Source organism: Orbicella faveolata, unplaced genomic scaffold (genome assembly GCF_042242905.1).
Source record: "Orbicella faveolata isolate gen_17 unplaced genomic scaffold, um_ofav_v1 contig_2, whole genome shotgun sequence".
In the NCBI taxonomy this organism is placed as follows: domain Eukaryota; kingdom Metazoa; phylum Cnidaria; class Anthozoa; order Scleractinia; family Merulinidae; genus Orbicella; species Orbicella faveolata.
In genome coordinates this window covers 27,073,895-27,100,000 of record NW_028301547.1, presented here as the reverse complement: position 1 = coordinate 27,100,000, position 26,106 = coordinate 27,073,895, and the positions used below count along the sequence as shown (strand labels likewise).

Below are 26,106 nucleotides of genomic sequence, written 5' to 3'. Positions count from 1 at the left end.
CATGAGCTCCGAAAGAGAATTGGTTACAATTTTTAACTCTTTAACTCTTGACCGTCGGTATTCCACATAGTGTTGGGAACTAAACTCGTTTCCAGTTTCACAGACTCTTGGTCCCTGGCCCCAGAACGCACGATATTCTGCCCTAGTTTTCTTTGCTTTTGGTCATGAAGTCTTTGCCTGATCCGTTCCTTATTCTTGGCATAGTAACTTCTCCAATACTCGTTGATCCGTTCCCTGTTGTTTTTACAGTATTGTCTTCGATAATTTCTGATGTGCTCCTTGTTCTGTTGACAATAGGCTCTCTGGCTGCTGGCGAGTCGTTCCTTGTTGTTTTCATACCATCTTTTACGACGTGTTTTGAGAATCCCGACGTTCTCTGCAGGATTCGCTGTTTTGTTCTTGGCATAATATTTTTTGTGATAGGCCTTTTTACAGACAACCCTCTGGTCATTCCCTGACAGTTGATTGGAGCAATTCATCTTGCATGTGTGGCGTCTTACAAATAATGACTAAAACCCTGGAATCACACACTCTTATAAGAGTCACATGGGTAATTCAGGTCTTAACCTCTTCTTCTACTTCCTCTTCGTCATCATCGTCGGGGAGTAACTTCTTCCGCATTAGTCTGTTTAGCAGGAATTTTCGTTTTGCCACTGCCGACTCGGCCGCTTCGTCAAAATCCATGTCATCTTCCTCAATAAAGCGTCGAAGAGTCTTCATGACTTTATGATGTATTGCGTCGTGTTTGATACGGTGAGTCCATTTTAGACGCTCTAGGTAAGTCCTTCGTAGCCTTCTTCTACTTACAGGTAATAGGACGTTGAAAGCAGCATTTTCGGCATAGTTTTGGGATTTTCCCTTATCCAGGAACTGCTGGACTTCCTTCAGGTAGGTTTCTTTGACGTCTTCCCCGACGTTTTGACGTAGCGGACTCCACGGATCTGGTTCATCGTCGTCCGCTTCTTCTTCCTCTTCGGAGCTGCTACTATCTTCATCTTCTTCCTGTTCCTCCTCAGGCTCCTCTTCATCCACCTCTTCTTCCTCTTCAACGTTCTCATCATTGTTATCTTCCACGGGGCCAAAAATATCTGTTGAACGATCATCCATGATTCTCGTCGACCTTCACCCAAGACAACGTACTTCAAATGAACCGAGTCGATTAAACTGATGTTTAATATACCATTTTGGGCAAGATCAGACATCCTCTCTCTTCCTTCGATGCCAGCGTGGGTATCCTTCGTGCGTCATGAGGTGACTAAACACGCGTTTCCTGTCATCACTGGCGGGATGTAAATCCAGGACCGTGTACCCAAATGGTCGTTCGGTCACTTTTTGATACGCGTCCATCATGTCTTGCCAGCAAGTGGGAAAAGCTTGATGCAGTAAATTCTTCATCCCTGATTGATCTCTCGGATTTTTGAAGGCTACGATGTAGTGGGCGTTCCTGGAAATACTCTTGGCGTATTTCCCTGGTGGAAACATGTCTTGGCACAAGTACAACACGGTGATATTTTGATGATGAGAGTGTTTGGTGAATAAGTCTAGCAACGCTTTGTCCTCACCTCCCTCTGCCATCAGATCGTCTAGTACGAGTAATCCACCCTTCGGAAACCATGACTTGAGATGGTCTGAATCTGGAATCCCTTCGTGAAATTGCACACCAGCGTCTTCCATGTCTCTAAATCCGTCTTGCCACGCCCCGTAGCAATAATGAATCGTAGTGGGAGGGTTTACAAACAATTCTTCCAAGTGATCCAAGAGTAACGATTCGGTAAAACAAGTCTTGCCACAACCAGAAGGGCCCACGATCAAAATACTGGAGGGTGTCTTGAACCGAAACGCTTCTCCCATTTCTATTCTACCAGGGATCCCAAGGTGCTTTTCGGTAGGAAATGTGATATTTGGGACATCCCGTGTCTTTTCTGATCCACTGCTTTGACAACTATGTTTTTCGTGACGAATTCTACTGTCTGCACGGGAGAATAGTCTATGACAATATCGACAATAAAGGGACATGATTCCTTGCTAGTTTGACTCAAAATGAATTGAGGCAGTTAATGCCTTAGTTTTATACATGATTAATGATCGAGTTGACGAGTGTGGTGGAGGCGGTGGCGGTGGTGGTGGTGATGGTCAATGTGGTGGTGGTGCAGGTAATGGATGTGGTGGTGGTGATGAATGTGGTGAATGTGGTGGTGGTGGTGGATGTGGTGGTGGTGGATGCGGTGGTGGTGGTGTAGGTAATGGATGTGGCTGTGGTGGTAAATGTGGTGGATGTGGCGGTGGTGGTGGTGGCGGTGGTGGTGGTGGCGGTGGTGGTGGTGGCGGTGGTGGCGGTGGTGGTGAATGTGGTTTTGGTGGCGGTAGTAAATGTGGTGGTGGTGTAGGTGGTTGTGGTGGTGGATATGGTGGTGTTGGCGGTGGTAAATGTGGTGGTGGTGGTAAGTGTGGTGGTGGTGTAGGTGGTGGTGGTGGTGGATGCAGTGGTGGTGGTGTAGGTGGTGGATGTGGTGGTGGTGGTGGTGAATGTGGTGGATGTGGTGGTGGTAAATGTGGTGGATGTGGCAGTGGTGGCGGTGGAGATGGATGTGGTGGGAAATTTGGTGGTGGTGGTAAATGTGGCGGTGGTGTAGGTGGTGGATGTGGCTGTGGCTGTGGTGATGAATGTGGTGGATGCGGCGGTGGTGGTACATGTGGTGGTGATATAGGAGGTGGTGGTGAATATGGTGGTTGTGATGGTGCATGTGGTGGTGGTGGTGAATGTGGCGGTGGTAGTGAATGTGGTGGTGGTGGTAAATGTGGTGGTGGTGACGGTGGTGGCGGTGGTGGTGAATGTGGTGGTGGTGGATGTGGTGGTGGATGTGGTGGTGGTCGTAAATGTGGTGGTGGTGGTGTTGGTGGTGGATGTGGTGGTGGTAAATGTGGTGGTGGTGTAGGTGGTAGTGGTGGTGGTAAATGTGGGGGTAGTGGATGAGGTGGTGGTGGTGGTGTCGTAAACGATGGTATGAAAACAACAAGGAACGACTCGCCAGCAGCCAGAGAGCCTATTGTCAACAGAACAAGGAGCACATCAGAAATTATCGAAGACAATACTGTAAAAACAACAGGGAACGGATCAACGAGTATTGGAGAAGTTACTATGCCAAGAATAAGGAACGGATCAGGCAAAGACTTCATGACCAAAAGCAAAGAAAACTAGGGCAGAATATCGTGCGTTCTGGGGCCAGGGACCAAGAGTCTGTGAAACTGGAAACGAGTTTAGTTCCCAACACTATGTGGAATACCGACGGTCAAGAGTTAAAGAGTTAAAAATTGTAACCAATTCTCTTTCGGAGCTCATGTTATTATTTTTATTATCATTATTCAATAAACGTTATAAAGACTCAGACTCTTTGTTTTTGTTTTTGTTTTGTTTTACGAGTTTTTTGAGTTACAATAAAAGTTACACGTTACCCCAAGCTGTGTCTTCAGGGTAAATGGGGGGTGAAAAAGATGACTGAAGAGTTAATCTGTTGATAATCACTTCATCCTCAACGTCGTAGTGCAGCCACGACAGGAACAATAACCTAAACTTTACTTCGCGTACGCAGAGCATTACTTCCGTTGGGATGTTTCTACTGAACATTTCATACACCGTCTGTCCTATTGATTGAGTAATGGTCATCCACGGCAAGTTGACATAGGCATGGATGTACAGGGTAGCGTTTCCCCTTTGCTGCACGAAGATGGTGAGTCTTGTATAAAATTCAAACCAGATGGAAAGATTCGCATGGTACGGCAAGGTCCTCCACGAAACAATATTACGATTGTGAATATGATAAGGCCGTCCTCCTCGCCGATACCTATTGATGGCATTCGTTGCGTTGGTAATCCTCTCTCGTACCACCTCCTCCCAAGGTGAAAGTTGTGCCTCATCTTCATTCCCCCGAGGATTTGAGGTTTTGCAATGTCCGCACTTATCTGAGTATTGTAACTCCTGTTGCAAACATCTCTTGTGCAAAAATTTTCCACAGCAATAAGTTTTCGCACTACATCGAGTCAAGGAGCCAATGACAAGGTCGCCTTGACAGATGAAACATTTGTCCTTGAACTCATCTACTTCGGGGTCAATCCTAGTAGTCTACGACTTCTTCTAACTTCCATTTCGTGAGTCAACAAACTTTGTTTTGGTCCTTTTCAAAACGTGTGAAGGTTTTAAATAGCAGACTAAGAGGGAGTACCCCCTTATCCCTATTTTACCCCTTTGGGCGAGAAGGGAGTGGGACAAATCTAGGATTTGGAATGGGAAGTGCCCCCTCACCCCAATTTTTACCCCTTCGACTGCGAAGGGAGTGGGGCAAGTCTAAGATTGGTTCCCGATGAGGTCATCAGCCCAGGATGCTTTGGAACGAGGAGTAGCCCCTTACTCCTATTTTTACCCCTTCGACTGTGAAGGGAGTGGGGCAAGTCTAGGATTGGTTCCCGATGAGGTCAGCGTCCCAGGATGCTTTGGAACGAATAGAAAGGTATATAAGTGCCTCGGACACAAGTCTCTCAGTCTCCATCATGGCCGCTTGTTGGATGGACCTCTGTCGTTTAGGACCACAGGACACTGTAAGTATCGATTTTGAAGTTGCATGACATTTTTTGCGTGACCCTGGCGTGATTTGTGTCGCCATGGAAATCCGTGAGACCGATCCCAGTCCTCCGTCGAGGCTGGTGGGCTGTTTTCCAACATGGCCGACTTTCGTGGGCGCCGCCATCTTGAATTCTTAATTTGGCTCCTGATTGGCTGAAATTTGTGGCGGCCATCTTGGATTTGGAAAACAATAGCATCCATTGTTCTTAATTCGGCTCCTGATTGGCTGAAATTTGTGGCGGCCATCTTGGATGTGGAAAACAATAGCGTCCATTGTTTTCCAAACAATAGCCTATTGTCTTTCTCGGCTCCTGATTGGTTACCGCACATATGAGCGTCCATTACTACTTATGTCATTGACATCATTGTATCTTCGTTTCAACAATCACTAATAATCTCAAGACACTTCCATTCATTAATTCTTTCACCATTACCGCCGGTTATCAGTTTTATTTATATTTCAAAACATTTTAGAGACATCTTTTAGAGACTCCTTTATTCACGTAGACAGTCATTCATTTATTCCGTAAATAAACCGTAGGATGTTGGCACCGAAACATATCAATCGGGTCAAAGGAAAAGCTCACAGCTCATACAGAAAAACGTGGACATAACTGGTCTTAACTGAACAGTGTCGAGCACAACTTCTTTCACAGAATTGTTCTGTTAAACCACTAAACGACTAATATTCCATGGAGGGCAAACAACTCAATGAAAAGCTAATACTAGTATAAGACAGGACTGATCATGGGATCTTAACTGAAGGCAGCGCATCGAGGTAAATGACTTTCCACCATTACATTACAACACAGTGACGAACAGAAAAATGTTCGGAGGTGCTGATGCACCGTTACATACCTAATTAAAATTCAGTCCAGCTTCCAGAAAGATACTTTGTTAATTCAAAAACGCAGTTGGAATGAAAAAGAATACATTCCATCCATCACGCTTTTGTGAGATTTTTTTGGTTCAAAGTTGAAAGCCGCGAAATTCTTCTTTTCCTCAAATAAAATTCACCATTTAGCACTGTAAACATGACTGAATATGCCCCAGCTAAAACTGGGGAATATCCGAGTGATATTTTCCAATTTTTCAAAGTGCGTGTACTGCGAAAAATATTTGAAGGATAGTAAACACAATAACCTCCATTTGGCGCGAAAATATGCTCGAATATTTGTCTATCTGTTCCTCAAAGCTCACAGTTTAACTCGAGCTATGCTCTCGGAAAACTGTTCGTTTCACGGAACAGATTATGTTCGCAGACAATTATCCGAGCATATTTTCGCGGCAAATGGAAGCTATTGTTTATTTATAATCCATGAAATATTTTAGCTCACTCGCGGTTGGTGACTGAATATGCCCCAACTAAAACTGGGGAATTTCCGAGTGATTGTCCCCAATTTTTTAGAACTGCGCGTGTAGCGAAAGATTAGAAGGATAACAAACACAATAGCCTCCATCTTGCGCGAAAATATGCCCGGATATTTTTCCGCGGACATATATTATATGCAGTGGCGGATCTAGGGGAGGGGCCCGGGGACCCCCCTCCCCCCCCCCCTTATTTTGGGTAAAACAAAATCGCAGAAGGAAGAAAAGCCGGTAGGGCAAGCATAAAAATCCGTTTAATTGGAATAACAGTGGCGAAGTTAATTTGTGGAGAACGTCACTATCTGAACTATCTAATGCGCTTCAGAAAATACATCTGTTTTCTGTCCACATAAAAATATGGACATTTTGGAAAAACGATTTCGAGTTCGAATCCCACCTCTTCGTTATTATACAAGTTCAAATTGAAATTCAATATATTTCTTTCCATCTTTCATGTTTATAGAAAATGAGAAATGCAACCAAATAGAAAAATCTTTTCCTACCTTAGGGAAAGAAAGCTTGGTGAGTGCGATTTTAGAAATAAGAAAAGGAAAGCTAGAATCGTGACATAAGTTGTTTCGCAAATTAAAAGATAAAACACCTTTTACTGACTGACATTTTTATGGAAAATGCAAAATTCCACTGTCAAGTTCTGTATTTTAACGTATAAAAAAAAAACCTTGCGTTAAGTATTATTTATTACTTTACTTGATATCTTCGTATTCCTGTCAATAGTAATGCCCAATACGAAAACTACTGAAGTCATTAAATAATTTAAACAAAAATGTCAAAAAATTCACTTAATTTGAACTGGAATGTATTTTTACATGAAAACAGATGCCAGTTTAGTACCTGTATTCATCAGTTCTACCTGAGAGTAGTATTTAAAACCAGCTCGTCATCTTATAAAATCACACAGTCTGCGCTAGAGGAAAGCAAACTTAGTGAATCCGATTCAGAAAGGAGAAAAGGAAAGATACAATCGTGACATATGTTGTTTCGCGAATGCAAACTCAACACATTTATAAACTGATGTTTATCTTTACACCAAAATAGATGCCAGTTTTAGTACCCCTAATTCATCAGTTCTAGAGGGCAAGTAGTAATAAAAGACTTAAATCAGGTTTACGTCTTTTAAGATCAAACCATCTCGTGCAAAACTCAGCCTACGGTACAACTACACTGTAACATCACTCACAGCTCTTTTTCAAAGTTCAAGCTGTGTAATGAATGAAACTCACCCACTCTACTCCTCGTACAGCGTTAACTGTGTGTTCAACGCCTTCTCAGCCTACACCGCCATCATGTTGAACATTTTAACAATCCACGCGATGAGAGCGCCAAAACCTTCAAAAACATTGCTCCTGAGTCTTGCTGTTTCTGATATTGGTGCTGGTTCACTGACTCAACCTTTGTGCATCGCTCTGATGGTAAATCCTACTTATTTCACGATCGTCACAGTTTTGTTTGTTTATCCTTCGTTCTTTATTGTGATGGCCACAAGTGTTGTCAGATTCTTGCCTATTCATCTTTATCTCAGATATCAGGAACTTGTGGCTTACAAGCGTGCTGCTGTTATGAGACCTTATGATGATCTCAATTTTGATTTTAAGTGTATTTTTGTCATTAGTTGATTTGTTTACCTTTATAACGTGGTTATCGTTTCTATTTCAGGCTTTTGTTTCATTATTACCGGAATTATTTATTCCCGAATGTATTTCACAGCACGCCATCACACAAACCAAATGCAAGTCCTCCAAATACAAATAGCACAGAATTAGATAGCCAAACAGAAAGTGCTGCGAGGAAGAGAAATATGTTTTAAGTATATCTCGTGTTTTTGGTTTTGCTATTTCCCACAGTATTGCGTTGGAGTTGCCCGTTTGATACAATCTCCGCCAAGTACCGCTTTACATGTTACTGGACAGTTCTCAAAAACCCTGGTGCTCCTTAATTCCTCGCTGAATCCTGTTATTTACGGCTTGAAAATGAGGCACATTCGACGCCCTATGATAGACGTACTGCGAAATATATTTCCAAAACAGAACTGAGCAGACTTGTAGTTACTAGACATTTCTGCTGTAAGAATAACTTCAGGAACGTTCAATATTACAACAAAGAGTTTATCTCGACCAAGAAACTAATTTTTAGTACTTAAATTAGCGTTTTGGATAAAACGTAATCCGTGTACATTCAACAGCCTGATGATGTAAAATTATGTAAAAATATAAAATATCAATGTTTTTGTGTCAGGATAACTACTGGTTTATCCACTGTTTCACTTCCTTTCTTGTAGTGTATTCGTAACCAAATAAAATTTATCTGTTATAAAAAGAAAATGTATTTTAGAACTGAATATTTTGTGTCCATCTTTAAGGTAGTGGGTGGGGTAGGCATCTCCACATTAGTGGAGACAACAACCAAATAATTTTTCAAATTGAGGAATTGTAAAACTCTATCTCGTTACAAAGTCGATGCATTCCTTAAAATTAATCCTAAATTTATCTCCAAAAGTACATCCCCGTGATCAGGAGAAATTATGGCTGAAAATCAAGAGAAGATCGAGTTATCGAGTTACTTACCTTGATCTTCTTTTGATGAACATAGATCATTATTTATGATGCAACAACTAACCTAAACATTTACTGGCTTGACAATGACATCCTGACGATGTCGAAACGGCTTTTATTGCTTTCGCTAATTTTGTGTTAAAAAATTGCGATAAAGTTGCAAATAATTCATCAAGAATTTTGCGTGTAAAAATTCGAACCACCCTAGCGTGCAACGATGTCTACAATAGTTGCGGAACATTTGATCATTTCGGCTTCATTTATAGAATACGTGTAAAAATAAAACATGGCCATGACGTATTTGGATATCTGACCTAATTAGCATAGTTTTTACGATTTTATTTCTCTGTTTTCTACTTAGTTTTAATTTCGATTGAGACGATATACCAAACACTTGAGACTGCGTTAAACCAAGTTTCTAACACCTCAAAGTTCGTCAAAAATACGCCGCTACGCGTCGTTTTTCAACTCTCTTTTCGGTGTTTGGAAATGTGGTCAAACACAGTCTTGCGTCTTTCGATGTATTATTAAATCTCGATTCAAAGGAGCTGACCGGTTTTCAGGCAAACGGGGACAGGTCCAGGACAGGTGCATGAGGCTGTCACTAAAAATATATCACGTGAAAGCTAATGAGCAAAAACAGTTAATTTATATTATGATAAAAGTTAGGACTTTGAACAGTGGACAAAAAGGATCAAAAGTTTTTTAAAACGTGTTTCTTGAAAGATTGTTCTTTTTTGCACTTATTTGAAATAAAGGTGCCAAGTCTTTCGCGGAGCAAGTCACTATCTGAGCCATAATTAGAATGCTTGTTCAGGAACAGCCATCTGTTTTCTTTTAAGTTGTTTTTCGGTTAAAAAAAAACAGATCGTCTTCAGTTTTAAATAATATATGTATTAGTTTTAAATGCACTTTACACAACTTACTATGGCCATTTCGAAAAATAAACGGCGTCCAAATCCCACCTTTCTATGTTGTCCAAATTCAAATTGAAATTCAACTTGTTTTTCAATTTTTCTATATTCAATTGATATTCAAATTCAAGTTTAACACCTTTTTTAAACTGACATTTTGATGGAAAATGCAAAATTAGAACGTCAAATTTGGCATATGAACGTCTAAAACGTACCTTAGATTGAGTTTTACTTCACTAGGTATTTTCGTTTCTCTGGCAAAAATGAAGCGCAAAACGGAAAATAAGTCATTTATTAAAACAAAAGTGTCAAAAAAATCATCTGGTATACCTATTGATCTAGATGGGAAGTAGTAATAAAGCACTTAAAGAAGCCGTCTACACCTTTTCAGATCAAACCGCTTCGTGCTCAGTTCAACTTCACTGTGATAGCACTCGGTGCGCGTTCTCAAAGTTCAAGCTGTGTAATGAATGAAGCCGACCCACTCTACTCATCGTTCATCGTTAATTGTGTGTTCAACGCCTTCTTAGCCTACACCGCCATCATGTTGAACATTTTAACAATCCACGCCATGAGAAAAACTTCGTCGTTACCAAAGCCTTTAAAAACATTGCTGCTTAGTCTTGCTGTTTCTAATCTTGGTGTTGGTTTATTGGCCCAACCTTTGTACATCGTATGGATGCTCAATCCTACTTATTCCACTAGAACCGCGTTTACCATCGCACTTTTGTTTGTCAACGCGTCGTTCTTAAGTGTTGTGGCCATAAGTGAGGACAGATTCTTGGCCATTCATCTTCATCTCAGATATCAGGAACTTGTGACTCACAAGCGTGTTGTTACTGCGGTAATATTAATTTGGGTTTTATGTGTTTCTTTCCCATTAATTTCGATAGTGAGCTCTAAAGAAATCGCGAACATCGTTATCATAACTATACTGGGCTTTTGTTTCATAATTACAGCAGTTGTTTATTGCAGCATTTATTTCACTGTACGACATCATAGGAAACAAATTCAAGTACAACAAGCACAAGTAGCTCAGAATGTCCAGAATAGCCAAACTGAAAGTGCTGCGAGGCAGAGAAAAGCTGCTGTCAGCACATTCTACGTATTTCTCGTGTTTTTAGTTTGTAATTTGCCAGAGTATTGCGTTGGAGTTGCCCGTCTGATATCTCTGCCAAGTACCGCTTTAACTGGTCTGTTATTTTACTCACTGACCCTGGTATTCCTTAATTCCTCTCTGAATCCTGTTATTTACTGCTGGAAGATGACACACATTCGACACGCTATGATAGACGTACTGCGAAATATATTTCCAAGACAAACCCAAGCAAACTTGTAGTTACTTGCAGTTCTGTTGTAAAAATAAACTAATAATAAACTAACAGTTTATCTCGACCAAGAAACAAATTTTTAGTAACTAATTTAGCGTTTTGATAAAACGCAATCCGTGTACGTTCGGTAGAATGATGATGTAAAATTACGTAAAAGTATAAAATATTAATGTTTTTATGTCAGAATAACTACTGGCTTATCCATTGTTTTACTTCGTTGCTTGTAGTGTATTCGTAACCAAACAAAATAATTTTTTATCTGTTGTAAAAAGAAAATGTGTTTTAGAACTGAATATTTTGTTTCCATATTTAAGGTAGCGAGGTAGACATCTCCACATTAGTGCGTCTTCAACAACCAAATGATTTTTCTCGTTGCGGAATTGTGAAACTCTATCTCGTTACAAAGTCGATGCATTCGATAAAGTTTTACCCAAATTTATCTCCAAAGAACACCGCCTTGATCAGGAGAAATTACGGCTGAAAATCTTATCTTGATCTTCTCTCGATAAAAATACATCATGATTTATAATGCAAAAACTAACCTACATTTTTACTTAACAATGACATCCCGACGATGTCGAAACGGCGTTTATTGCTTTCGCTAATTTTGTGTTAAAAAATTAAGATAAAGTTGCAAATAGTTCAAAAAAGAGTTTCGCGTGTAAAAATTCAAATAACCACCCTAGCCTGCAACGATGTCTACAATAGTTGCGGAACATTTGATCATCTCAGCTTCATTTATAGAATGCGTGTAAAAATAAACGAAAGACGAAGCGGTTCTCTCATAAAACTATCTATTTCCAAATTCGGTTTCTGTCAGTCTTTATTTTAAATACTCATCAGCCAAAGGCTACACAACGCTTTTAAAGTAACTGCCGAAAATAAACGCCCCTCACAATTGTAATTTCTATTCTTTTTGAATATGCTAACTCATGTGAACTAATCGACAATAGTCACCGCTTAACCGTAGAAATAAAACATATCTGTTGTAAAAAGAAACCGAACTAATCGAGCATTTGTTAATCCAGGCTTTAGGTTCCGTCCAAACTAGGCCGGAGCGGAAACTTGAAAACGGAGTTATCACTCCGAAAACGCGACAAATGTTTTCGGTCCACACTACGCTGGAGAAATTTAAAAACGCAACAATCACCGGTCATTTTCAATTTGAGTTTGAGGAAAACTCAGACATAAAAATAACATAATTATAATAACCACATCGTTTTCGACAAGCTCCCTTTCCAAATGTTTTACCTCCACACTGAAATGCAAAGGCAGCGTTTTCAAATCAGTTCCTACCGTTTGCCGACTGAGCGGCGTTTTCGAATTCGAAAGATCCGTTTTCGTGACGGATTAGTGTAGACGGTAGGCCTAACCGTAGAAATAAAGCTGTGTTTACAAATTTGTCCAGAGTAATGTGGACTGGCCTTAGTCTTCATTTAATAATTTCAAATCCTTAATAATTGATTGAGATTAATCAGAGGAAAACATTGCCACGGCGTTTTTGGATATCTGACCTAATTTGCAATTTTATTTCTCCGTTTTCTACTTAGATTTAATTTCGATTGAGAAGCTATATCAAACACTTAAGGCAGCATTAAACCAAATTTCTAACACCTCGAAGTTTGTCAAAAATACTCCGCTGCGCGTCGTTTTTTCAACTTTCTTTTCGGTGTTTGGAAATGTGGTCAAACACAGTCTTGCGTCTTTCGATATATTATTAAATCCCGATTCAAAGGAGCTAACTGGTTTTCAGGCAAACCGGGACAGGAGGTCCAGGACAGCTGAGGCTATCACTAAAAACATATCAAATGAAAGCTAATTAGCAAAAACAGTTACTTTATATCATCGTAAAAGTTACGACTTTGAACAGTAGACAAAGAGGATCAAAAGTTTTTTAAAACGTGTTTCTTTAAAGATCGTTGTTTTTTGTGTTTATTTGAAATAAAGGTGCCAAGTCTTTTGCGGAGGAAGTCACTATCTGAGCCATAAAAAGAAACAATGCTTGTTCAGGAAAAGCCATCTGTTTTCTTTTAAGTTGCCTTTCGGTTAACAAAACAGATCGTCTTCACTTTTAAATAACATATGTATTAGTTTTAACTGTAATTTACACACCTTACTATGGCTATTTCGAAAACTAAATGGAGTACAAATCCCACCTTTCTATGTTATCCAAATTCAAATTGAAATTCAACTTTTTTTTCCAATTTTTCTATATTCAATTGAAATTCAAATTCAAGATTAACACCTTTTTTTGAACTGACATTTTGATGTAAAATGCAAAATTAGAATGTCAATTTTGGCATATGAACGTCTAAAACGTACCTAGATTACCATTAGATAGTGTCCAATAATAAAAAACTGAAAACTGAAACTAAGTTCTATTTTCTAGGTATTTTCGTTTCTCTGGCAAAAGTGACGCGCCAAAGGAAATTTAGTCATTAATTCAAACAAAAATGTCAAAAAATCATCTGGTATACGTGTTCATCTGTCCTAGATGGGAATAAGTAATAAACCACTTAAACCAGCCGGCCGTCTATATCTTTTAATCATAAGATCGCTCAGCCCACGGTACAACTTCACTGTAACATCACTCAGGGATTTTTTTTCAAAGTTGAAGCTGTATAATGAATAAATCTGACCCACTCTACTCATCGTACATCGTTAACTGTGTGTTCAATGCTTTCTCAGCCTACACCGCCATCATGTTGAACACTTTAACAATCCACGCGATAAGAAAAGCTTCGTCGTTACCAAAGCCTTTAAAAACATTGCTCCTGAGTCTTGCTGTTTCTGATCTTGGTGTTGGTTTACTGGCTCAACCTTTGTACATTGCAAAGATGATGGATCGTACTGATTCCATCGCGATCACGTTTGAAGTTATCCAATTGATATTTACTGTAGCCTCGTTCTTAAGTGTTGTGGCCATAAGTGTAGACAGATTCTTGGCCGTTCATCTTCATCTCAGATATCAGGGACTTTTGACTCACAAGCGTGTTGTTGCTGTGGTGATCTCAATTTGGGTATTGGGTGTTCTTTATTCATTTGTTCCTTTTTTGAGATCAAAACAACTTTTTTACGTGATTATGTTGGTTATTTTGGGGTTTTGTTTCATTATTACTGCATTTGCTAATTGCAGAATTTATTTCACTGTGCGCCATCACTCAAACCAAATTCAAGTCCTTCAAATACAATTGACACAGAATAGCCAAATAGAAAGTGCTGCGAGGCAAAGAAACTCTTCTATCAATACGTTATACGTTTATCTTGTGTTTTTGGTTTGTTGTTTACCACAGTATTGCGTTGCAGTTGCCCTGGTGATATCTACGCCAAGTACCACTTTATATGGTCTGTCGCTTTACGCACTGACCCTGTTGTTCCTTAATTCCTCTCTGAATCCTGTTATTTACTGCTGGAAGATGAGACACATTCGACACGCTATGATAGACGTACTGCGAAATATATTTCCAAGACAAACCCAAGCAAACTTGTAGTTACTTGACAGTTCTGTTGTAAAAAAAAACTCTAGAAACGTTGTTATAACTAACAGTTTATCTCGACCAAGAAACTAATTTTTAGTAATTATTTTAGCATAATCCGTGTACATCCGGTAGACTTAAGTCTGTTAATATAAATGATGTGAAAATATAGAATATCAATGTTTTTATGTCAGAATAACTACTGGCTCATCCGTTATTTTACTTCGTTTCTTCTATTTGTAAAACGAAAACGTGTTTTAGAAATATTGTGGTTCGATGTTTAGGGCAGAGGGGCAGGCATCTCCGACATATTCGGAGAAATTTTCGTGCACAGAAACAGACAGCACTGGGAGACCTTTCAAAATCACATTGCGTTTATTAAAATCCCAGTTCTCTTGTAGATTATAAAAGAACACGGCAATAACGCCATTACTACGCGTATTTTAGTCAAAACTTTGGTTTCCTCCAAGCAGCTTTACGCAAAGCAGTTTATTTTCAGATGCACTGTTCCGTGACTAATTGACATGACGCGTAGAAGCAAACAAGCACAAAATATCCTTCAGTTTAATGACGCATGTACTGCTGTCACAAAAATAAATTGTTTTATTATTTATAAATAATTCAATTCATCAAGTATTTTTTCGCATAAATTGAAATAACTATAGCCTGCTACAAAGGCTGGAATAATTGCCGAACATTTGACCGTTTCAGCTCATTTAGAATGCGCGTAGTTCAACACCCACCCCACCCCCCACCTACCGCCCCTGGGCAATCCACGGGTATTTGACTTTTGTCTGTGCCTGGGGAGTAGGGAATTTGACACAAAAGGCCTGCCTGGGGGTGGAGAATTTGGACCTTGCCTGAGTGGGATGGGGATTTTGAAACTTGTCTGGGGGGATGTGGAGTTTGAACCGGAAGTGACAAGTATACGCTGTTTTCCTGGAACAACCTGGAACAACCTGGAACAACCACGTGTATTCCTCACCCCACCAATTAACTGTCCCCTTCGTGTCATGTGGCACATAGGACCGCACTCACCCCACCCAACCCCACCAAGGCAAGTTTCAAATTCCCCAACCCAGCCAGGCAAGGATCAAATTTAGGATGGCAGGCACTTTAGAGGCTGAAACTTCGGTAAGTGGAAAAAGCCAATGCTTACTTGCTATAGGTGGAGACAAAAAAGTAAGCTCTTTGGAGTGACCCTCTCCTCAAAGGTTCGCTTTCGTTAGCGAATGGCTGAGAAACCGAAAGCTGTGTGATTTTCAGGTTTTAAAGCCTGAATAGTCAAATCCACTGCTGGTCAATGGGTAGAAACTCACGGTCGCTGATCTTGCTTTTTCAAAAAATAGTTGTTGTCCGCCGAGCAGGTAGAGTATGAACTGCTATTGAAGAGTGACTGAACAAACGCTGTAAAATGTACAACCACCTCTCTCAAGAAATATTTTAAAAAGTATAATTCATTCGAAGGTATTGCATTCAGTTGTTAAACGCGTCTACTGGCCTATTATCATAACCTTTCATACCCTGGAATGACGCTTGCAAGTGAAAAACCCAACAGCGGCGCTAAAAACTGTAAATACGCGACTTGGCTAAATTTTACCACATTAGTTGATCACACAAGAAATCCTTCAATTGAAAATTGTTCAAAAGTAAATCTACAATCAAAATTGCGATTTAATTTCTCGTGGGGTCAACAGGAGTGCCTGAAATATCCTCGCTAAGTAGCTTGCACGCCTGCACTTGGGCAGGGCATTTGAGCGTAAGTTGGCCCAGGGGGGCGGGAATTTGAACGAGCCAATCTTCAAAAGTTCAAATGCCCGGGGGTTACCTGGGGCCTTGCCCGAGGGGATGTTGAAGGGTTGAATCGATTGACGCATAGACGAGTAACTAAACCGCCGATCTTCCACTAAAACAGTTCAAAGCTATTTTTTCTTTTGGTTAATAGGTCAATCAATTGCTGTTTCGCCTCTTACAAATATACAGGCACGGAAAATACGAAAAAGAACGTCTGAAGTTAATTCTAATGTGTAAAGTTCCAATTGCCGCAGGAAATTTATTTATTTATTTATTTATTTATTTATTTGTTCATCATTCATTAATTCATTCATTCTTTTATTTAGTTAGTTATTACTTCATATGTGCACTCGTGCTAATGAAGAACGCATACGAACTCAAACTTACTGGAATGAACTAATCGATCATTTCTTAGTCCAACCTTCTGTCGTCATCCGTAAAACTCTATTAAAGCAGCTAATTTTCAAATGCATGGCCAGGCTGATCATGAGGCTGTAAAAGAAACCTGACACGGAAATACTTAATTTAACTAACAAGGAACTTTACTCGATACGTGCTGTTCTCAAAACATATACTTTGTCTTGTAGAAAACGTTACTTTGGTTACGATACAAATTAGTAGTTAAGCAGCAGATTAAAAGAATCAAACGTATCAGCAAGCTAATTTTGTGCATGCTTAATTGGAATTACGGTGGCGAAGTTTATTTGTTATTTGTTAGCGCTCTTTGCGAAACATTTCACCATCTGAGCGTCATTAAAATGCTTGCTCAGAAAAACCATCTCCATTTTCTCTTGTAAGAGAGTGTCAAAGGTGGGGTACCAATCACGCATCACGCTGAATTTTTCTATAAAATCACGTATCACGGAGGATTTTTTCACCAATCACGCGTCACGTAAAAAGAAGTAAGTACATCGCCAATTTCACTTTCTCGACCCAAAAAGCGTCGTTAAAAGAGGAACTCTGCCGATTCAACCACAAAAATGCATCGACAAATATGTGACCTCTCACGCGAAAACGTTCCTTAAGGTATCCGTTCGAACGGCTGAACGCAAGTGAACGGATAATTTAAATAACGATAGTCGATTTACTTATTCCAAGACATCTTAAGACTACTTGGTTCTACATGAGTTGATAACCAATGAATATAATAAGACTAATAAGTAACGACTCTAGAAACGATTTAATGAAATGCAAACTGTGAAGGTAACATGACGAGATTCATGAGACTTTGAAATACCCAGCAGGAAGTGGGTTCTAATTTCCGGTGACGTCATGGTACTTGTGCTAATCAGATTACATATCTGTCATTACCGCACAATTTGTGGGTGTTTGTGGTGTATGATCCGTTTAGCATTTGACAGAATAATTTAATGCGGTAAACCAGATCACCAACCATATATAGCCTGGTTAAAAACGTTAAAATAGTTAACATTAGAACCAGAGGCTTCGCTGTATATGCATCGCGCGAAATTCGATCAAAGAACCGGTGGCGCGAACTAGAGCATGGCGGAAAATCCACGTTCTGTTCGCCTCTATCGATCAAATTCGCGGACCGTCGCTAGATTCGAGCCAAATTTGATTCGCCGTGTCGAGCGAATGGTGTCATAAACCACGAGAGTTCATCAAAAGTGATTCGTTTCCATTTTTCAAAGCTGACATCGCAGAAGTTAATTTTTTTTAACTGTCTGATACAAATGGCGGGTTCGTGTATCCATCACGGTCATCGTGGTTTCAATATTCCAGAAAGAAAGGCACAGTTGTTGTTTCTACTCTTTTCGGAATGGTTTCAAGAGTGGTACAAAGAAAGATCCTGGATGACAATGAAATGCAGAATTTCAAGCGATCGAAGCTAGAGATGTTTTTCGGCGAAAATACGACTGGGTTAGCAGGCTAAGTGATACACGGCTTTTTGTGAGACGTGCTTGAGCAAAATTGCAAAAAAGAAAAAAAAGAATGATATTTGGAAAAATAGGTCACACCAGTTCATGTTTGTGAGCAAGACGATTGCAAATATAATAGGTTTTTAAGCTTTTCAATGCGGACCAAAGTGTATCTCCCAAATGAAAGGGGTATCCCATGCAAATCCTCGAAGTTAAATGATAAAAAATGTCAAACCTCTGCTCTGACTTCTTTAAAACTGTAACAAACAACAATTGTAGTTACAATGATGTAATACATCAAGCATGAAAGACCGTGTTTAACCACATTTCCAAATATGGAGAAGGATGTTTAAAATATAACACACAGCTGAGAATTTTTGACAAAATTTGATGTGTTGAAAATGTGATGGAATGTGGTCTTCAGTGTTTGACACACTATATACATAAGTACACCTATCTTCTCAATTGAAACTAAAACTAAGGATAAAAATACGGCTTAAAATTACAATATCTATGCCAAATAAGATCAGATATCCAAACACCATTACATTTATGATTTACATTGTTTAAACCTGATGAGTTATTGATGAGTTTGAGAAAATTATTTGAAAATGCTTCTGCAAGTGAATTTTTAAGAGACATTTATCGGGCATTGTTTGGTGTCAAGAGTAAAAATAATGAACAATGTATTAAATTGCATTACTCTGCATTGAATGTACATTCTGGCAAAAACCGAAACTATTCCTGGAATATTAGTTAACCTCATTGTAACAGTTACAATAAGTTACCGTAGAAACAGTATGGCCAGCTTAAAAAAACTTTTACTTTAGCTGTAGCTGCTAATAAATCAAAAACGAGCTCAGTGAGCCCCATTATTTATCATCTAATTTTCATTTGCATGATAAGATGTAACGTTTAGCAAAGTTTTAAAACATTGTGCCAGGGAGTTAAGAGCCACCTTAAAATTTCGCACAATGTGTGACCTGTAGATTCTTGGCTATTCATCTTTGTTACTGATATCAGGAGGTATTACAAGGCAGAGGGCGATAGGAGGCGAAACATTTTATGGAGCTGGCCTTGTAGAGCTTCACAAATGTAAAAAGGCGCCATGCTGACTTGAAGTATTTTGTAGAGACAATGGTATGTACATTTATCTCAGTTCTTGCAAGTTTGTAATTCCATTTGTCGTCATAGTGTAGAAGCTTTCATCATTTGTGGGCATGGGCTATTTTCCTTTTATTTGATTTTCTCTATTCTTCCCTCAAAGGGCATCGAGCCACGTGGAAATAAGTATAATTTTGAGGTTGTGTTATACTTTATCGAGACAGAAAAACGATAAAAGGGTGGAGACAGAACAAACCTTTTGAATGATCAGCCTTTATTTATCCCCGTCTAAAATTATTTTTAATCAGGTGCTTACAAGCAAGTCCTGGCTTAAGAATTCCCACATTTAACCAATTACTTCCGCATTTATGTTGTCAGCTAATCATTTCATTGTAACTGAGTTAAGACCATCATTTCAATCATGGAGACAGACGTCATTTCAGTTGTCTGGAAAAGGAAAAAATTGACTTAATTTTAACAGGGTATATAAACAACTCATAGTTTCCATTTGGCGGGAAAATATGCTCGCATTGTCCGAGAAGCGGACAGCTTCCCGAGAGCGTCGCTCGAGGAAAACTGTGAGCTTTGAGGAATAGATATGGTAAAATATCCGAGCATATTTTCGCGCTAAATGGAGGCTGTTCTATTATTATCAGGCTAGTATCGCAATACGCGCAGTTTTAAAATTGGGAAATATCACTCGGATATTCCCTAGTTTTAGCCGGGGCATATTCAGTCACGTGAGGCGCTTAGATCAATCGCGTGCGAGCGAAAGTATTTGATGGATTATATATACACTGGAACCCCGATTTCTCAAACCCTCATTTTTCCGAACCTCCCGATAACTCGAAACAAAAGTCATTTCCCTCTACTCAGTCAAACACTGTAATTTTACCTCCGATTTCTCGAACTATCCGATTTTTCGAACCAATTTTTGTTTCCCTTGGGAAACCACTGTATTTACCCCTGTACGGGCATAAAGGCGTGAATAATGAATGAATGAATGCTTTATTTAACGTATACGCTTAGCTTGAGAACTAGTTTACAGGTATTCCAACTAATAACTAATGAAAACCTAACAACTAAACAACGCTAATATCACAATTCCTCAGGTAAAATCACAAATTAAATACTGATTAAAACTATTCAAAACTATTATTACAATATTACCGCCGCAGTCATTTTAAATCATGACATTTAAAATTACCAACAGCTCCTGTGGATTGAATGTAATGTTGAAGTCTTCTTGGGTCCAAACTTATGCCATCAAATACACAAGTGAAAAGGATAAAAAGATTCTACAAAGCATAACACAACACGCTAGTAATTTGGGAAGAAAATACAGGATTATAATGATACAGGGGCATCCAACGACCGTTTTCTCTCAAACTCTTTTAAACGCTGTTTTAGGCTATCTGGAGCACTTTTAAAGCTCTGTAGGTTAATTTTAGGTTGCGCTAAAAAAATTTTATCTGTTCGGTTATTCTAGGGAAATCTGAGTATTCTCGAATTTATTAGGGCTTTTTTGTCCATTTCCCGAAAACCTTACGTCTTATCGCCTTCCGAAAATGATAGCTGACCTATTTTCGGTACGCAAAGCGACATTTTTAACAACCCGAAAACAACAGACATCAAATTTCTCATATCACGAAAGTTCGAGGTGACAATCCTCTTAAGAAAATCAGAGGGGATTAAAGGCCTTCCAAACAGATAATTTACCGAAACGATCCGTTGGTTGCCCCTGATGATAGATGCTGAATTTCATGTCAAGACATCAAAATTGCCAGTTGATATTTCTTTGCTTTCACTAGCACTTTTGAATTTTTTTTGTTTATTTCAAGTTAGTAAAATACGATATATCAGTTCATGGGTCAAATCCATACCTTATACCGGACAGCAGCATTTTTCCTGGTAACCCGGACACGACTGCAAATGGCATTCTCCGTTCGGGCAATATTCATTTAATGGCACGCACTTGCCATTGATCGAAGCACAATCCGCTGTGAACAAGAAAACATTGCTCTCGTATGAGTCATGAAAGAAAAGAGCCATAACACAAACAAAACCTGAAAAAAAAAAATTGATTTCAGCTCAGATAACCTAAGTAGCTTTTTTGATCGTGATAAGGGTCGTGTTTTCCATACATTGATGGTGATATATCGTCTTCATGTAATGTTCCTGGTGTGTCTTTTAGGTGTATATCTTTTGACATTCCGCATAACTTCCATTTCTCAAGTTGCAGTTGCGAAGCAAAAATATATGTCCGCAAAGTTGACTTTAAATTTCTTAATTTCCTCAGGAAGGCCAGTTAAACTATTTCGAAAGAATCAGGAGAAAGAGAAAAAACTTATCATTTTTAATTTTTGGGTCCATAAAATACTCAGAAATATATTATCCGAGGAACAACTACAGTGACTTACTTCCGACCATTTGTCGTAAGAATGGAGCAGGCATGGGGTTCCTGTGTCGGTTCCCTGGGTGGCGTCCACCCTGCACGGCAACGGTCCCCAAAATAATCAACAACAGACACAAATGAAACTTGGCAGCCATACTCTTCCTGCAACAAACAAACAGTCGTATTCTTTGTAAAAAGAGTTGCTACTCGCTCGAAGTCCTCGAAGTAGCACTCAGAAAGAAGAAAGAAATATACTAGGACAGGAGTATATTTTTAAAAGCTCATTTCTGTCGTTCAAAGGCTTTATTTAACATGAAATGAAGCAACTAAATGCGAACTGCTACAACAAATTGCTTAAATTAAACTACGGTTACAAGTTTTTACAACTACGTAGAAAGGCGACTGGAATTTTCTTCTCATCTGCCATAGCGTTTTATGTTTGTTTGCCTATGTTTTCTGTCTTTCTTTCAGTTATACAGACTCGCCTCATAAAATAAGTTCGTATATCGTCGCCCTGCATTGCTCTAGAGTTTTTATCACCAACCAACAAGGGTGAAAAAGCTTTAACACTAAAACATTTTCTACGGAGGTTTTAAATATTGAGTTTACCAGTAAATGGTTTGATTCCCATCCAGCCATCTAAAATAACGACCTTATTTTTCCATGAAACGAAAGAAGGAAGGACTTTCAACAGGAAACTATTTCTTCCAGTTGCCTGGGCTAGGTTCATGGAATCACAGGCAAATATCATGATAACACCCAGCTGCTAACAATGTTAAATCTACAAACACCAAACCTTATTGCGTTAGAATCTTCTCTTTAGATATCCTCCCTTGAAGTCAGCCTTCCGCGAAACCTTCAGGTTAGCTCTCTGCGTACAACTGATCGTTATCTGCGACTTTGTCTCCTTTCAAGAAGTCCTAAACATGAAACAAATTAGTTTGAGCTGGACAGCTGTCAATTGGAAAACAGTTTTATTGAAGCTCATGTCACAACTGCTGGGACTTGCGTACACCTGTTAAGCTTTCAAAGAGCGCATGCCCAACTGCATTCGCCTAGGGTAGGCTTCAAACATTTACTTAATGAAACATTTTGGCCGAACGAGAAAAACTAGAAATATCATGATAAGAGGAGTTTTGAGAAACGTAAGACCAACCAGGAAGAGTGCCCCGACTATCAAACGTTTTTGCGTTCCCAAAGTCAAGTTCAAGGCTAATGTTGAGCGAAAAAATTACGGACAAAGACCCAGATTTTAAACAAAAGAAGACAAACGGCTACTTTGTAGGGTTGGCTTGGCAAGTTTGTGATGCGTTACTAAGGGTATAACTTTTCAGTGCTGAAATTCTATTGATTAAACATGAGACTTAAAATGGTATCGAAATTGCGCTTAACTGTCGTCATTGTTTGGTGATAGTAACCAGTTTCAAACGTACAAAAGATTGATTGATGGATCGAGAGAGCAAAGGATCGATCGGATGATTGATTGATTGATTGATTGCTTGCTTGATTGATTGATTGATTGATTGATTGACTGATTGATTGAAATTGAAAACTGGCATGATCTGATTGGCCTTTGGAAAACAGCATCACTTGACACTGGCGGAACTAGGGGGAGGTTGCAGGGGGTGCACACCCCCCCCCACCCCTCCCAGAGATGAAGCCTTCTTCTTCGTGTACGCTTTTAAAATTTGTTTACCTCACCAGTCAGTTACGCCATTTCTTAGTGGTGCACCTCTCCTATGAAAAATCCCGGATCCGCCCCTGTGACAGTAAGTTCTGTTTCACCACAGAATAACAACGTATCATGCACCAAGGTATTTAATTATCTTTATTTGCGGATTCTGACGTTAGAAAGACATTGAGCGATAATCCTGTGTGTTCGTTTAACGCTTAATCAGTGAATAGCTCCAACGCGAAACAAGATATACCTAACTGATGACCTAAAATGACCACTTTCCATATTAGAATGGTGTGTTTCTTGGAAGCAATGTACAATGGAATAAAATTGACCTTTCCTGATTTTTACATCTTATAACTTTTTGCTGTGAGGTGTTTCGTTCCCAATTCTTATAGCCGGTTTTTTCATGAACCACCACAAGACAATTTCAATCTTCATAGCAAGTCAATTGCGTGCATTCTATATTTTAATTTAGGTTTTCGGCTCACCTATATGCAATCTTGTATTCTTCAAAAACCCACAAATGGTTGTCAATAACAGCTTAAATTAAAATTTTCCGCGCATAGAAGACACTGTAACAATAGGTTATCTGTCACATTAGCAAGAGCAATGTTTGTACATTATATTAGTTTTTCAGAGAGCGGAGGCACGTTTTCATAAAATGAAAAGTAATTGCGTACAGACGCTAATTTTCCAACCTTTTAATTTAAAACATAGGGATGTAAAACTAGGATGGTAAAGCAAAAAACCAGGGCATACTAATCTGCATTTTCTAATCTGTCGATACAGAGGAAAACTTTGAACGTAAGAGAACGCTGACAATCCTAACATGGAAACATCTACAAGTCTCCTTTCTTGTCTTTCGTGACCCATCGTGGATCAGATAGCGGCAAAGTTGTGTCATGCATTTCCTTGTCATTTACGGTACCAAATAGACACCAGCACGGTTTAAAATTAACTCGGTTTGATTCGCTAACCTCTGACGCATTTCCTCGACTGAACAAGACTGACAGGCACATCGCGTTCACACACCAATAATAGGGAATAAATATAACAGACCCGAGTCCAACTGCACTACCTGGTGGTTCTTGTGACCCGAATAAACAGTTCCTGTTTTCAAAACCAAGGAGAAACATTTCAGAAAGATCCACATTGTGAACTCCTTTAAATCTATTAGGCGTCACGCCTTCCTAAAATCAATCGGTAAACAAACCCTTTGAAGAATCCTCAAAATGAATTTAGGATAAGCCTCGATCATTATCAATTTGCGGTTTGTTTTACGCGACAGCCAAAAAAAAGGCGATAGGAAACTGAGGATACTTTTCGTTTCAACATGTCTTTCTTTCTCACGTCAGAATTTGCAAATTAAACGTAACTTTAAAAATACCTTGATGGAAGACACACTGTTATTTGAGCGCAAATATATAACATTTGGCTTTAAGTACCTTCGTATCGTTTCAAAGCGAAGGAAAACCTCCAATGCTGTGGGGACGCCATCTTTAGTATTTTAATATCACTGAATATTTAATACTGATCAACGAAGCAAAGGAGCTTTTGCCCTCGCTATGTTTTAATATATTTCGAAACTTTAACTTTAATAGGCGTTTCAAGAAGAGACAAATGTCCCCTGCCCAAACAATATTAAATTGAATGAACGGCAGAGAAATGAGCAGCCGAACGAGTACAAAGCAAACGAACGCCCGCCCTGGACACAACGCAACCGAACAAACAGACGGTCGAAAGTGCAGACAGACGCTCCCCGCCCAAAGAAACAAAAATGAGTTTAGACCACAAAAATTTAGATTCATTCAGTTTCTCTATCACTGTCAAAGATATCCAATACGGAATATGTAGAACAACGTCAAAATTCGAGAAGAATTTTCAAAAATTGGCCGTTGCATTACACGTTTTCTATAGAATACAAGTTGGTATTTTGTAAAGAACGGCAAAGAAATGATGTAAGAATTATAACGTACGAGCACGCAGCCATTGTACTACTAACCGTTGCCGTTGTGGTTTGAAATCCCTAAAACCAAATGATCGGCGAAATAGTGAAAAGCCAAACGTGCACCGGCAAAGCAAACGAAAGCCCAACGGAACAAAAAGACGGCATCTGCGCTATGAAACGTCTTTTGGAAATTATAACAGACGAAACAGACATATGAAGCACTTTTTTCACTTTTGTTTTGGTCACAACCGTCACATACGGTATAGTTTTCTAAACATTTCCAAGTTTTACACATTGTTGGTTTGTCTGTGGTTTGAAAACGCGATTCAAGTGGTCAGCGGTGGGCTAAAATGGCGGAGTACGAACATAGCAGCCATAGCGGGTCGCCATAGCGGGTGCTAGACTAAGCATAGAAATTGAAAATTCATAATATTGATTGTTTGGTTACTAAAAAATGGAACTAATGAGAAAGGTTGCAATTTGTTTAAGCAGGCTTTTTTAATAACCTGAAAAGTAACGTAAAGATTTTGGGAAGCTACTTTTTGAGAAATTTTGAGCATCTTTTTTAAAACTTTGTAGCATATTAGGAATAGCCCTGGCTAGCAAGGAACTACGACTGCTGTTGCTTACTGTACATCGTTAACGCTTGTATGGCGACTTTATCAACTCGTATCTTATCAAGATGATTTTTTGTCGAAAGAGAGCTACACGGTGAGAAAAGTCTGATTGGAGCTGGAGTGCGGTTGGAAACCGGGTTGCAGGGATAAGCAACAAACTGATGAAAGAACTGAAGCAAGGCTAGGTTCCGTCGTATTTTATTCGCGATTATGATGTGCTAACCATCCCTAGCTGAGTAACTTTATTTTATCGCTTTATTATCCAACTGCAGCGAATACTGTCCAAATAACAGTACAAATATACAGCGATATTGTACAGTAGAAAACCTGTTTGCCGTATTTGTACAGTAGAAAACCTGTTTGCCGGACAGGTCGGCGCGCGCACGCAAAACCGTCACACTCTCCCTCTTTCA

At 39.3% G+C, this 26,106-nt stretch overlaps 5 protein-coding genes across 5 annotated transcripts; 2 read left to right on the top strand and 3 right to left on the bottom strand.

Moving 5' to 3' along the window:
• Nucleotides 1-555: 555 nt before the first annotated feature.
• Nucleotides 556-1,163, bottom strand: LOC149112632 (uncharacterized). The gene has a single exon (XM_089290628.1). It carries the CDS (start codon nt 1,105-1,107, stop codon nt 556-558), a length of 552 nt encoding a protein of 183 aa, XP_089146754.1. The 5' UTR covers nt 1,108-1,163.
• LOC149112631 (uncharacterized) lies at nt 1,052-2,103 on the bottom strand. The gene has a single exon (XM_089290627.1). It carries the CDS (start codon nt 2,014-2,016, stop codon nt 1,195-1,197), a length of 822 nt encoding a protein of 273 aa, XP_089146753.1. The 5' UTR covers nt 2,017-2,103; the 3' UTR covers nt 1,052-1,194.
• Nucleotides 2,104-9,936: 7,833 nt separating this feature from the next.
• On the top strand, nt 9,937-10,845 carry LOC149112630 (adenosine receptor A3-like). Its single transcript, XM_089289675.1, has one exon. The coding sequence runs from the start codon at nt 9,937-9,939 to the stop codon at nt 10,807-10,809; it is 873 nt and encodes a 290-aa protein (XP_089145801.1). The 3' UTR covers nt 10,810-10,845.
• Nucleotides 10,846-13,425: 2,580 nt separating this feature from the next.
• On the top strand, nt 13,426-14,476 carry LOC149112629 (adenosine receptor A3-like). Its single transcript, XM_089290596.1, has one exon. The coding sequence runs from the start codon at nt 13,426-13,428 to the stop codon at nt 14,290-14,292; it is 867 nt and encodes a 288-aa protein (XP_089146722.1). The 3' UTR covers nt 14,293-14,476.
• A 4,836-nt stretch (nt 14,477-19,312) lies between these two features.
• On the bottom strand, nt 19,313-22,346 carry LOC149112628 (small cysteine-rich protein 8-like). The gene is made up of 4 exons (XM_089290595.1): nt 22,247-22,346; nt 21,476-21,612; nt 20,939-21,055; nt 19,313-19,502 (listed from the first exon to the last, which is right to left on the bottom strand). The coding sequence occupies exons 2-3, from the start codon at nt 21,603-21,605 to the stop codon at nt 20,940-20,942; spliced, it is 246 nt and encodes an 81-aa protein (XP_089146721.1). The 5' UTR covers nt 21,606-21,612; nt 22,247-22,346; the 3' UTR covers nt 19,313-19,502; nt 20,939.
• Nucleotides 22,347-26,106: the final 3,760 nt, after the last annotated feature.